Source organism: Pollachius pollachius (assembly GCF_949987615.1).
Source record: "Pollachius pollachius genome assembly, chromosome: 3".
Taxonomy (NCBI): domain Eukaryota; kingdom Metazoa; phylum Chordata; class Actinopteri; order Gadiformes; family Gadidae; genus Pollachius; species Pollachius pollachius.
In genome coordinates, this window is record NC_136936.1 from 46,748,128 (window position 1) to 46,761,406 (window position 13,279).

Sequence of the window (13,279 nt, forward strand, 5' to 3'; positions counted from 1 at the left end):
GGACAACACAGACTTGGCCAGGTGCCTCCGGTTGAATCGCCTTCACATCCAACCTCCCCTCTCTTTCCTCACCTCTTCTCCCTTGCTGTGTCTGTTCCCTTCTTTTTCATGTTTTTTCTTGAACTTTTCCCTCTACCCACTTCGCACAACCCCCCCCCCCAGCCCTCTGTCTATGAGCCCGGACCCCCTGCCGAGGGCACGGTGAGGCTGACTCATCCTGTGATGTCAGCCCTTCCTCCTGGGACAAATAATCTATTAAAGCCCCACAATGGAGGGGATGCAGGGAATCCACCAGTTGAATGGCGGTGGGGGTGGGGGTGTATAAGACCCGCCCACTTACCTGCAATAGAATGATTAGCCCGCAAGCCCGAATCGGCGAGGGAGTCATGCAGCTCTCTTTTGTTTTAGAAGCGGATCAGTCGTTGGTCAGGGAATAGTTATGGCTTCCATTGTTAATGATATGAGTCATCAAACCGTGGTCTGTACCACCCCAGTGAGTCACTGGCTGACCGGTGACTGGCTGACTTATGCATAATGCCAACCGATGTCCCCTTGCTGTTTTACCGCACAGAGGATCGTTGAATAGGTCGGTTTAGCTCAACTCTTTGTTTGCCGCCAAACACCTGACCTTTGGTGAAGAGTGTTTTTACCCCCAAAAGTCAGGAGAATTCTCCTTGCGTCGTTGAATATATATGGAGCTAATCTTCAAAGCGCACGCAGGTTAGAAATAGAGGTGGCATTGAGTTTATTCGTGGGGGGCCACCACTGGTGCCTGTCTTGTTCCCGCGTCTCATTTTTAACAGAGACATTTCATCCGACGTCACTTTGAATTAGTTACCGTTGGCAAATCATTCCTCGAACGGGTGACTGCGTCCTGTCCCCCCGAAGATGTGTCAGGGGGGTCACATCTGCTCCCCCACCACCCCCTCCCGACAGGTGCCATCTGGGCTGGTACATCAAACGGAAAAAATAGGCGTTGGCCACGGGAGAAGAGCCCGGGACACTGTCAGTCTGTCACCGTGTTCATGTGAACAAGAACGCGCAAGCGCAAGCACAAGCGCACACACACGCACACACACACCGAGTTATGTTTACTCTCATTCGAGGAATGGCGCACAAGGCATGACACTGATAGCATTTTCCGCTTCCCTGAGATAAAACACGCCAACATGAATTGGTATTTGGCTAATGATGAGCCTTAAAGCCTTATTTTTTTTTCGAATTTCTATTAGGATGGAGGGTTTGAATACCATATATATATATATATATATATATATATATATATATATATATATATATATATATATATATATATATATATATATATATATATATATTTTTTAATCCACCTCTCTTATGAGTCTTGACTACATAAGAGAGCTGTGTGTGTGTGTGTCATATCCTCCCTGTGTATCACCAACCAATATGCAAGATAGAAAAATCCATAAGCATTCCGAGTTAACCCAACCTGCGTTGGAATGTCTGTCTGATTTGTTGTTGTCCTCCCTTCCCTAATTCTGTCTGTCTGTCTGTCTGTCTCTCGCTCGTAGAGATACAGAAGGCCGCAAACTGTGTAAGAAGGTGAAGATGGACCCGAGCTCGAAGGGTGTTGGGGCTGAGCTGCTGCATTACAAGTGAGACACACACACACACACACACACACACACACACACACACACACACACACACACACACACACACACACACACACACACACACACACACACACACACACACACACACAAACAAACAGTTCTGTCAAGACGTAGTGGCGTTCACAGTCCAGTGCTTCATGGAAACGTGGGCCACGCCCGTTGCGTTCCGAAGCGGCGCTGCTCGAGTAACCTCCGACATGTGAGCATTGTGCCCGCTCTTTTCTCACTGCAGAGACGGCTCGTTCCACACGGAGTACAACAGGCCGGCCACGTTCAAGGTGAGAACGTCTCTCTCTCTCTCTCTCTCTCTCTCTCTCTCGCTCTCTCGCTCTCTCTCTCGGGCTCTCTCTCTCGGGCTCTCTCTCTCTCTCGGGCTCTCTCTCGCGGGCTCTCTCTCAGCCTCTCTCTCCCGGGCTCTGTCTCTCTATCGTTCTCGTTCTGTCTGTTGCTCTGTTGGCTTTCCTCTGTCACGTCCTTCATATGCTCAGTTAATTCGAGTGGCAGGCCGGTGTTTTTCCCCTCACCCTGTGCGGCCCATCTCTCTGTCTCTTCACGTTCCACTAAGTCGTTCACTTGGATCGGTTAGTTTGTTGTTTTTCCGTCGGCGGGCTTAAACAAGCTAACCCCTGTTGGCAGGCAACCCCCCCCCCCCCCCCCCGCAGGTCCTTTGATTACACTAATTCATTCCTCGAGATAAAATCACTTTCGTTCGGCCCGTTAGCTGCATTGATTCAAGGTCTTTCTTTAAGAACGATAAGGTCTCCAGATAATGCCGATTAATTATGGATAAAACAAAAACCTACACAAGGAGGTACACCTCCGCCATTGACATGTGTTCATTTCTATCACGATTGCATCAGGTCCCCCCCCCCCCACCCCGCTCCGCAACCTCCATGACAAGTTATTGTCCCCAGAAGTCCTCCCGAAAGCACCCGTCGTTGCAGACTTCATGTACATTTCAAACTTTTGGTACCACCGAGTGATTGTGGCCCGCCGCAGTCGTCTCTGCCGACAGACATATGGTCCATTATGCGCCCCTGCTGGTGGTTCGTTTTCCCGAGGCCGTCATCAAACATTTAAGGGGGAGTTACATCCGTGCCGCGCGCTGGAGGCAGCACTTAGAGAACGGACGCGTCGCCATACGTCAGCCCCCCGAGGTACCTTCCGCCCGCCGAAGACTCCGGAGGCGCAGCGAACGAGATACCTCGATTACCTCCGCTCCGCGCCCGCTCAATATTTATATTGTTGTTTTATTGTGTGTGGAGAGAAATGATAGTCCGTTTCGCTGCTCCCGCCACCCCTCGCGCTCTTTATTGTGTTTTTTGGTCAGGATGAATAACAAAATATGTATTATTTTGTTATGTTTTTTGACGATCATTTCTGTTGCGTCCTCTCCTCCCCCAGTCCATGGTGGCTTTCCTGAAGGATCCGTCTGGGCCGGCGCTGTGGGAGGAGAACCCGGAGGCTAAGGACATTGTGCACATCGAGACGGAGAAAGTAAGTGTGCCTCCAGCCTCTTCAGCCGGTACACAGCTGGGCACCGCGAGTGTGGTTCTGGAAGGATGTGCTGAAAGGCCCAGGTGATGGCCGATGATTGGATGAAGATGAGGACGCTGAAGATAATGATCAGGGCCAGAACTTCCATTAAGTAGCCCAAGGTCATTTCCTCCATTTCTTTTTTTTTTTTCCCATCCGTCGTGACGATTATCTACAGCGGATCCTCAAATAATGAGCAGAATGAGAGGAGATAAAGGGGGCAAACTGGTGTCTCCAGGGAGACTAGTACAGTGGATGAGGAGGGAGAGCAGCTGGTCTTGCTAAACTAAAAGGTTGTTGGTTCATCCCTGCTCCTCCTCCTTGCTGTGCCGATCGTTGAGGTGCCCTTGAGCAAGAGACTGTGTATGTATGTGTGTGTGTGTGTGTGTGTGTGTCCGCGTGTGCGTCTGCGTTCCTATGTGGGGGCGAACCCCAGGCATCAAGTGTCGAGTGGTTGGAGTGCAGCTGGTGGTTGGTGGATGGAGAGTGGAAGCGCTGTGTTATATAACGGCCGTGTGTTTCCCGTATTATTTGGTGTTCCTGGTTGTGTTCCCCTGGTGATTACGATGATCCATCTGGAGCGGATGCTGTTAATTCACGAGGGCGTACAGCCGCGCTCCGCTCCCAGAGCAGACGAGAAGGCTTCCCGCGCAGCCCTTAGCTGTCAAAGGTCTGCGTCCTGCATTTGCATGTAAGCCGGTGCTTAAAACACTCCGACATGCGGTGAATTGGCAGCAGTGTGGATCAGCGATCGTGTAGTAATGTAGTTTTGTAGTAGTCCCACGATCAAGGCTGCGCGGTTGAAGCCATCCTTGTTCGACAATTATAAATGCACTCGCGATCACCTAAGCCGTTTGATACACTTGTTTTCTTCAGGGCTTACAAGCAAGGTTTGTTTGATTTAATGACCTAAAGTTCTATGTGAGAGCGAGAATTTACCAAGTTCTCCACCTGGCATGGATGCCCTCTAGACCCTCCATGTCTGAGATTAGAATCAATACACTGATTAAAAATACTGCAGCTCTGACTGACTATAATATTGACATCTTGTGGGGCCAAAGAGGCTCAGAAAGGAGCAGGCCCATACTTAAGGTGATGGAGCACATATTTCAACACATTTTTGTTTGACCATCCTCTTATCCACTTTCTCTCCCTCTCTCCCTCCTTTGTACTCTTTTGTGTCTCCTTCAGGACTTCAGAAAGTTGCTGAAGAAGGAGGAGAGGCCGGTACTCATGATGTTCTACGCCCCCTGTGAGTCCTTGTGGTTTTTAATTAGTCCATGTATTCATGCATTAGCAATCATTACATGTTTGTTTTAGTGTAATTCAATTCAAGGTGTAAGTGGGTCACACAACCGCCGAGGGCCATTGCATGGTCAACAGAGAGGACTCAGGAATAACCAAGTGTTTATAGACCCTGTCTTTTTCCCGGAAATATGAATGGTTTTGCTTCAACCTTATGGAGGGCAGCACCAGTTAGGGAACACACACACACTCACTCTCACACACACACCTTATCCATGTTCACCACCATACACCTTGATTACACACACACACACACACACACACACGCACTGAGTGTCTCTCAGATTGAGCTTGGAGGGAAAAACATAGGACAACACTTCATCCAGAGTAAGTCTTCCGGGATACAGGGCCATAATGCTTTCCAAACAATGCACATCCCTGTGTTGGAGAACCGCTGCATTACCGATATTTTCGTACACGCTGGGGCTCAGTTGTGCCCCAATACGTAGTAATAAATCGCCCTGTTAACTTTGCTTATTCTCATGCTTCATTACACATGAGAAACGTCTCAGCCTGCAGCTATCTTTTGCTCTTGTTGGTTTTCTATCAATGCGTCCTGAATGACAAATATAACTCCCTGTTGTTCTGTTTGTTTCTCTGCGCGTTTGCCTCGACAGGGTGCGGCGTGTGTAAACGCATGCAGCCCCTATTCCAACAGGCTGCCACTGAGACCAAGGGAAAATATGTAAGTGTTTCGAATGAGTGTAAGCTCTTTCATTTCAGCTCTATTTGCCCAGCTGTCTGTGTGTGTGTGTGTGTGTGTGTGTGTGTGTGTGTGTGTGTGTGTGTGTGTGTGTGTGTGTGTGTGTGTGTGTGTGTGTGTGTGTGTGTGTGTGTGTGTGTGTGTGTGTGTGTGTGTGTGTGTGTGTCAAGGTTGCCGTCGACCTGAGATGCCCAAAGAGTAACACTGGTTGTACTTGCGTTAGTCGAGTGTTTAAGCCCTCTATCACAGGTCCTCCTGCAGTCTTCATCAGACCAGGGTACACATTCCCCGGCAAACGCTCACTCTCCTATTCCAGACCCGGGCTTCATTAAGCATATGGGGAGCAGAGAGAGGCTGGCCCCAGGAGCGCCCCGGACTACTCCTACTAGTCTGAGCTCTTCTTCGGAATAATGCGCGCTGCACGTTAGAGCAGACATTATCTGTGTCCGGTAATTACCTCCACTTCTCCAAGAGCCTCTCAGAATGTAGCCCAGCTCTCATTGCAGACCAGTTACCACCGTACCGGATTATGGATGTCTGGGGGTGTTGGTTCCTTATTTATTTATTATTTGTTGTTGGGGCTATTATTTATTTTCACTTGCCGTAATACAATTGCGCCGCTTTTTTGGCCACTTACTGTCAAAGCGCCACACTTAAAGGGCCTGTGCTTCTTCTTACTGAAATTAACCATTCAGGACAGATGGGGTAAAAGCAATTTCCAAACACTTAGTCGTTCCCATGAAGTAGTGCCGGCCCCCGTGCACTATGGCAACAGACGGGGGCCACAAATTAAACTTAAAAAAAAAAACTGGGCTATTTCGGTTTCCTTTTTTATCCTTCCTGCTGGAAGGGCCTCTGGCGATTTCTGCGGAGATGCGAGTGCGAGGCGGTGACACAATGGGGAGGCTCACAAAAGGTTCGGTGTTGGCAAGCAGGCGGGCGTGCGTACCTGGCGTGCGCGGAGCGGAGAACGCCACAGAGTAATTGGCACGCACCGGTCCCTTCAAAGCAGGAAATGAATGGAAGGATAATGAGAAGTTTTTGTTGTTTGATTAAGGCGTATTAGAGTGCAAAATTGTTGAGCGTTGCCTGCGGTGTAAGCAATTATGTCAAACACCATTCCCCTATATTACTTCAAATGAAACAAAGCATTGGTTTTGGCGTGAGGTGCTTATCTCTCTTTAGGGAAAATTACCTTTGGTAATGACGTGTGTGCGTGTGTTGCTGCGCAAGGATGTTTTCCTGCACCTCTGTTGAGCCAACAGGCGGCCTGGGGCAATCAAAACCTCGGAATAACACGTTTGAGACTACAGTATGTGCTTCCATAACAGCCGAGCAGTAACGCGTCTTCTCCTAAGCGCTCGCGTTTCAGCGCGGCTCCTCCGGAGTGATCCATCTTCATCTCCCACAGCCCGCTGATTAAAAGCGGACCTGTTTAGCTCTGACCCTCCTTAGAGGAGGGCCGACGCCAGGGCTGCCGCCGCAGGCCTTGGAGTCACGCCTGGTCTCTCTCCACCTCACCCCCTCCCTCCAGGTGCTGGCGGGGATGAATGTGCATCCGAGCGAGTTTGACGGCCTCAAGCAGGAGTACAACGTCAAGGGCTACCCCACCTTCTGCTACTTTGAGTAAGTGCACACAGACACCCAGACACATACGCATACACACGCGCACAAACACACCTCTTCTCTCTCTGCGTCTTATTTGTTTCTTTGTCAAGACACTGCTCTTTGCACCAATGCACTTTTTCAAGTGTCTTCAACAGATTACAATGTACAAAAAAACACCATGAAGAAGTCCTGCTGTAAACCCCCCCCCTCTCCCCAGACAAAGACATTTGAAATGACTTCCTTCCTTCGCTGTCAACACTGGAACACATTCACTGCTATGTGTTCCTACTGAGACTTGTGCTCTTTTTGGCTTGATTAGACTCTCTGCTGTCTATTTAATCAAGGGTTTAGGACACACACTCACACACTGCAACACCAATCGTAAAGATACAAATCTCGTTGACAATCCTGCGGTCATATACCCAGAAGGACGATACATGCTTGAGGAATGCTGGATGATTCCAATACAGAGGATCCCCGCTGCCAGGTTGGGATATTTACAAGGTTGTGAATGTCGAGGGGAGGGCTCTCTTCCTCGCCACTCTCTCGCAGTGTCCTATCTCCTCACATTAAACGCAAGTTTATTGCCTGGTCTTTTAATTACACCTGAGGTGCGTGTGTGTCAGGAAAACCTGACACGCCCACACGCCCACACACACACACACGCACACGGCCACACACACGCGCCCTGCTGGTCCGTGAGGGGCGTCCGTGTGGAGAACATCCAGGCCGTTGGGCTGCCAGCTCCTCACTCTCAACACGGGCCCTCCTGGCTTATTACAGCCCCAGCCTCCTTCCAGCCTCGGTAATGAGCTCCCCTCCATGATAAACCCGGAGCTAATCGGCCAGCAGCACCCGACGGGGCTATCTGACCAACGGGCCAGCTCCTTCGCCACAGTACGGGCCAAGGTGCTTTACCTCGGCCCTGTCCCCCCAAACCCCAAGGTGCTTTACCTCGGCCCTGTCCCCCCAAACCCCAAGGTGCTTTACCTCGGCCCTGTCCCCCCAAACCCCAAGGTGCTTTACCTCGGCCCTGTCCCCCCAAACCCCAAGGTGCTTTACCTCGGCCCTGTCCCCCCAAACCCCAAGGTGCTTTACCTCGGCCCTGTCCCCCCAAACCCATAGGTGCTTTACTTCGATCCTGTCCCCCCAAACCTCAAGGTGCTTTAGCTCGGCCCTATCCCCCCAAACCCCAAGGTGCTTTAGCTCGGCCCTGTCCCCGGAAGCTCAAGGTGCTTTAGCTCGGCCCTGTCCCCCCAAACCCCAAGGTGCTTTACTTTGATCCTGTCCCCCCAAACCCCAAGGTGCCTTACTTCGATCCTGTCCCCCCAAACCCCAAGGTGCTTTACTTTGATCCTGTCCCCCTAAACCCCAAGGTGCCTTACTTCGATCCTGTCCCCCCAAACCTCAAGGTGCCGTTTGGGGCCGGACCTCGGATTCATAAGAAGTCCGAAAAAATAACTGCTCGACTTTAGCAAGTGTCCTTGCTTTATCCTTTTTCGATATACACAAAACACCCACCAGACGAATGACGTTTTTTTATTTTACGCTTGGGTGGACTGTAAGTAGACATTGTTTTAGCGTTATTTTTTTATGTTTTGGTTTTTTTCCTGTTTCTGCAGTACGAGAGATATAGTAGGTGCGTTTACAGTCGATCGTAAATCACGGAGCGATAGTTTGAAACGCCTGAGCCGGGGCACTTGGCCCGTAAACGCTGAGTCAGCTCATGAGGTGGCATGCGTGAGATTACCCCCCCCCCCTCCCTCCCAATCTCTTTTCCAAAAGTGCGATAATGTATCGCTGTTGAGGTTCAGTTTGCATCTTGGCATGCTGTGAAGACCATTATAATCCTGCACCCCCTTTTTACTAATGACACGGGCTGCTTGGCTCCAGATCCCGTCGGTTCAACTCCTCTCCCGTCGCCACGCATGCATGCAAGCAGAGCCCAGGCTCAGGCGAACGCTACACGGAGAGTAATGTGGCTGTTACATCACAATCCCCTGCGAATAATAAGGGTGTCAAAACCAAATGGAACCTCCATTTTTTTTTTTTGATGTTGTTGTTGTTGTTGTTGTTGCTGTCCTTTTCGATACGTCAAGGACAATCTCCCCTACTGGTCCAGCGGGTTGCGTCACGTTACTTTACAATGGTCAAAGTTTACCTCTGACTCAAAGCCCACACTTTGCAATGCTGCAGCATGTGTTTTGAATTGTGGGCTGTATTCAATGTGAAGGCAGAGGGGGAAAATAGGATTAAATCCTGTTTTTCAGTTCACACAAGGTCATATTTTTGATTCATTCGTTTCTTTGTGTGTGGCGTTTTCAAACCCTGTCTGAGTTGCAATTTCCATTTGCACGCCAAATAAAAGCCCCTCCATATGATGGCAGTTTATCCAAAAGGCGGTTAATGACATTTCGGGGGGGGGAAAAAATTGCCGTGTCCTCTTCCCATCTGTACCTTTTCTATGAATATCTGTCAGCAACTTTGCTTTTGAATGTGGTCCAGCTTTCTGTGCATCACAGAAGAAATACTAAGAAGTTTACTAACAAGGGTGTTGAAATGTTTTGCTGGAGTTGCCTCATGTTTTGAACTTCCCTTTTTAACTTTAAACGTAAAGTTAATCTACTTGTGCCTTTACTTGCATTTCTAAATATTCTTTAGGAAATTAATAAAAAAGAAAATGTGAACCCATATGGAGAAATTGTTCATGTACTTAATTTCTTTGATACTGACTCTAAAAGCGCCACCAAGATGACAAGTTAATTAATTTATTAAGATTAATAACAATCTCCTAATTTATTAGGAGATTGGTGGACCCATCCCTGGTCCAAACATTGATGCCATCCGTTTTAAATCTGTTGTGGTCTTGTGTTCCCCTATTTTCTTTTTTAAGGAAAGGGAAGTTCCTCCACCACTACGAGAACTACGGCGCCACAGCCAAGGACATTGCTGATTGGATGAAGAAGTGAGTGGGATTTTTGTGGCAGGAACACCCATATGCATAAACAAAAACCATCCTACACGTTCACCCAGAAACACCTGTTTCCCCCCCCCCCCCCCCCCCGCATTTAAAATTGGCTGCCCAATCCCAGTCAAGACTTTTTATAAATAATCCTCCCCTCCTCCCTTGTTAATCTATCTTCCTTTCTCTCCCACACTTGGACACGCTTATCCAACTGCCTCACATCTTCCATACGCATCGTTTGTCAAAACAATTCCAGTCTGAGATGTCTTCCCCCTCCCTCCCCTCACACCACACACACCCCACAGTTTAGTTGGGTTCCTCTTGCAAGATTGTGTTGTGTTCCAAAAAAAGTTATAACTTTATTTTGCTGCGGTGTGTGCGTGTGGTAGGTTTAAAGTAACCAGAGGTTTAGGGGGGGGGATGGAGAGGGTATGGGGTTGGTGGTGTAGAGAGGCGGGGTAATGACACAGCAGGTGTGCAGATATTCTTCGGAGGCAGCATGGCATGGATAATGGGCTGCTTCAAAGACTACCGCGCAAGTGGCTTGTTTTGGAAGAAATGGCACCCCGACGTTGCCTAGGAACAACTTCATACGGTATCTGGTGCGGAATAAGTCCAGCTTACGCCTTTCTATTATAGAGGTCTGTATATATATATATATATATGGATGGATATATATATGGATGGATAGAGAACCGTGTCTGGAAAAGATCCAAGATCTTAAGTTTCTGCTGTAGGCGGGTTGATGAATGATCCTGGAGCTGATGTAGACCATAGGAAAATATGTCTAATTTCCTAATGAAGTGCATAATGAAATGCATAATTGCATGTTTAATGGGCAGTAATTCTGGGAACGCTTAATCTTATTCTCTGGAATCAAGGTGTACAGTGGTGAACATTGATTAGGTGTGTATGTGTGTGTACACGGGTCAGTACACACAGCAGTACTGCTCTGTGTCACAAGGGTGTGGTTGTTTTTGTGTGTAGATTGGGTGGAGTGTGTGTTACAGCTGTGTTCAATAAGTCCGTAAGAATCAGCTGGAACAAATCTGGGTTTAAAAGTCTCACAAAGTAGTTTTTTTTCTCTCTCTCTATCTCTCCTCTCGTTTCTCATCTTTTCTCTCTCTCTCTCTCTCTCTCTCTCTCTCTCTCTCTCTCTCTCTCTCTCTCTCTCTCTTCTCCTCTTTTCTCCTCTTTTCTCTCTCTCTTCTCCTCTCTTCTCCTCTTTTCTCCTCTTTTCTCTCTCTCTCCTCTCTTTTCTCTCTCTCTCTCTCTCTCCTCTCTTTTCTCTCTCTCTCTCTCTCTCCTCTTTTCTCTCTCTCTCTCCTCTATCCTCTCTCCTCTCTCTCTCTTCCCCAGCCCCAAGCCCCCCCAGCCCAAGACCCCAGAGGTCCCGTGGTCGGAGAGCGAGTCCCCCGTGTTCCACCTGACCGACGCCACCTTCGACAGCTTCCTGGAGGAGCACCCGGCGGCGCTGGTCATGTTCTACGCCCCCTGTGAGTACGGGGGCCCGGCCCCCCCCCCCCCCCCCTCGTGTTAGCCGGGGGCCTCCCAGATGAAACCAGAAACACACTGCAACCACGTGACCTTTTCACGCTTGATGAAACCACAACGGACACACACACACACACACACACACACACACACACACACACACACACACACACACACACACACACACACACACACACACACACGGGGACACACACAGCCCTCTCTTTGGCCCCTATTCGCTTTTTCCCCCTCGATAAATCCCCAAGTGCCCTAATTATCTTTCAGTAAACCTCTTAACATTTGTAGGATGTGCGCAGCCATGTGTGACTTTGGGGCACAAACGCCCGGTGCATATGTGTCGTTTGCTGAACGTGCCCCGGGTGGATGTGGCGACGGCAAGACGGCGAACAAACAACCCCGCTGTTTCGCCTCCTCATGCAACGTTTTGGCGGGAAACGAACCACAACAAGGGAACACGATGGCATGCGAACCCAAGCCTTTGAGTGTCTATTGGATCCGGGGATTTTTCCGATCAACTTGTGAGCCACGCGATTAAATAGATTCCTGCTGGTGGACGTTGGGAACGAGGATTCGCCCCGTCATTTCGTCGGGGCCCACGCACGACGCGACCATTGTGGAGGAAGGGGGTCTTTTGTGAGCAAACGCAAAGAAAAAATGGGAGAAAGCTTGAATAGATTTTATTTCAATTACTTGAGCCTTGGGACTCCTATGTCTCGGCTGTCTCGGCGCCTGTCCTGGGGAGGTTTTTTTGGGGGGGGGGGAAGATGGGGGGACAGGATCTGCTTGGTAATAAATGCGACGCACAGCTGGAAAATCATGCAAATTGATTCAATCCCTTTAAAAGGAAAGCTGCGCTCATAATGCAGGGACGATGGTGCACAATCAGATTCTTGTCTCAATCAATCAGTTTCTACTCCTACCCTCCCCCCCTCCCTTCCTCCTTTCCCCATCAGCCTATTGTTTTCACAACTGCCCCCCCATAGCCTTTTAATCAAACCAACACACACAGTTGCACACACACTCTCACTCTACCACTCACAAGCACACGCACAAATACACACACACACTCCTCTCTCTATTTCTTTGTATTTATCGGCCTTGTGTGCTCCCTTCTCTGCCTACGTCCATCCTTCCCTCCCTCCCTCCCTCCCCGCATCTCTATATAGCCGGGCATTCGAGTATAGATCACTTTCTGCTTCCAGCGGCACATACAGGACTCCTTTCATCATCCACCACCTCCACCTCCTCCTCCACCTTTTCCCTCCGTGGTACTGCCTCGCTCGCTCACCCCGAAGGGCATTCCCCTCAATGCAAGGCATGATGCAGCACTTCATGCATAGGCCAACACACACAAACACACACGCACACACATACACGTACCTAATCCTTAAAGGCTTAATCGTTTTAATCCTATACGTGTGTACACACACACACACACACACACACACACACACACACACACACACACACACACACACACACACACACACACACACACACACACACACACACACACACACACACACACACACACACACACACTCTGGCCCACAAATGACTGCAGCCCCGAAGGCAAGGCAGGCATGGTGGGACGTGCAATGTCAAACGTCCTACTTAATGTCAATCACACACCTCTAAAATGACATTTTCTTTAACCCTAAGAATGTGAACATGAGCGGGAACAGGGATGTGTGAACCTGGAGCGGCCGGTTCGCCGGTTCAACGGCTCCGTCTGAGCGGCCCCCGTCACACGGAGATTAATGGAGCCACGGCCAACTGACTCCGCTACCGTTTATTTTGATTTCTCTGTTTTGTTTTCTCCCCCGCCTCCATCCCATTTCCCACTATTGTCGGGCAGGGTGAGGCTGATGGCTTTGTATTTATGTGTGTGCGTGCGTGTGTGTTTTGGATGTGTGGTATGTTACGCTCTCACCGCCTCCAGGGGTAATTATGTAAGCCTTGGAGATAAACGGTCTCGCTCGCTCTCTTGCA

General features: G+C 49.3%; 1 protein-coding gene across 1 annotated transcript in view; it reads left to right on the forward strand.

The window, feature by feature from the left end:
* pdia5 (protein disulfide isomerase family A, member 5) overlaps positions 1-13,279 on the forward strand; it is a 37,445-nt gene that overhangs the window by 8,764 nt on the left and 15,402 nt on the right. Inside the window, exons 4-11 of the mRNA XM_079731771.1 lie at positions 1,551-1,634; positions 1,888-1,933; positions 3,060-3,152; positions 4,383-4,443; positions 5,114-5,181; positions 6,734-6,825; positions 9,701-9,772; positions 11,132-11,268. Coding sequence (XP_079587897.1) covers positions 1,551-1,634; positions 1,888-1,933; positions 3,060-3,152; positions 4,383-4,443; positions 5,114-5,181; positions 6,734-6,825; positions 9,701-9,772; positions 11,132-11,268 — 653 coding nt within the window. The remainder of the gene's footprint in view (positions 1-1,550; positions 1,635-1,887; positions 1,934-3,059; positions 3,153-4,382; positions 4,444-5,113; positions 5,182-6,733; positions 6,826-9,700; positions 9,773-11,131; positions 11,269-13,279) is intronic.